Consider the following 543-nt stretch of genomic DNA (forward strand, 5'->3'; position numbering starts at 1 on the left):
TCCCTAAACTTTTCTTTTCTGGAAGCCTCCCTTCTCCCACCGCAACCAGCGTCGTTTCTCCTTCCCTCTTGCCGGTCCCCGTCGGTCCCAGGTGGAATTCGGCATCGCTGCTCCCCTGCCGCTTCAGCAATTAATATAATTTACTCCGGTGCCTCGCCAACGCTGACGAGAGGGGCTGGGGGGGTCAGGACTGGGCCGGCCAGGCCAGCGCGGCGGCGCGCTGCAGCTGCTCGTAGGAGATGAACATCACCACGTTCCAGGAGCCGAGCCGCAGGAAGGAGGGGACAAACCTGCACCAGGAAAAGCAGCGCTGGCGGGGACACAGCGGGGACATCCCTGCCGTCCCCACGGCCCTGCCTGCTGCTTTGGCACATTTAGGGTGCAGGGGCATCCCCAAACTCACCCCTTGTAGAAGCCGGCGAGCCCGTCCTGCATGAGCAGGGCCAGGAGGCAGCTGAGCGCGTTCCGGTACTGCCCGGGGCTGGCGTTCATGTACCGCGTCTTCACCACGTCCACCGGTGATGCCACCACCGTGGCGCAGAA

General features: G+C 64.1%; 1 protein-coding gene across 1 annotated transcript in view; it reads right to left on the minus strand.

The window, feature by feature from the left end:
* Positions 1–9: 9 nt before the first annotated feature.
* Positions 10–543, minus strand: part of UCP2 (uncoupling protein 2) — a 2806-nt gene continuing 2272 nt past the window's right edge. Inside the window, 2 exon segments of the mRNA XM_009646423.2 lie at positions 10–290; positions 404–543. The exon segment at positions 404–543 is cut by the window's right edge and continues 16 nt beyond it. Coding sequence (XP_009644718.2) covers positions 185–290; positions 404–543 — 246 coding nt within the window. The 3' untranslated portion in view covers positions 10–184.

This window comes from Egretta garzetta, unplaced genomic scaffold (assembly GCF_000687185.1).
Source record: "Egretta garzetta isolate BGI_Z169 unplaced genomic scaffold, ASM68718v1 scaffold1159, whole genome shotgun sequence".
In the NCBI taxonomy this organism is placed as follows: Eukaryota; Metazoa; Chordata; class Aves; order Pelecaniformes; family Ardeidae; genus Egretta; species Egretta garzetta.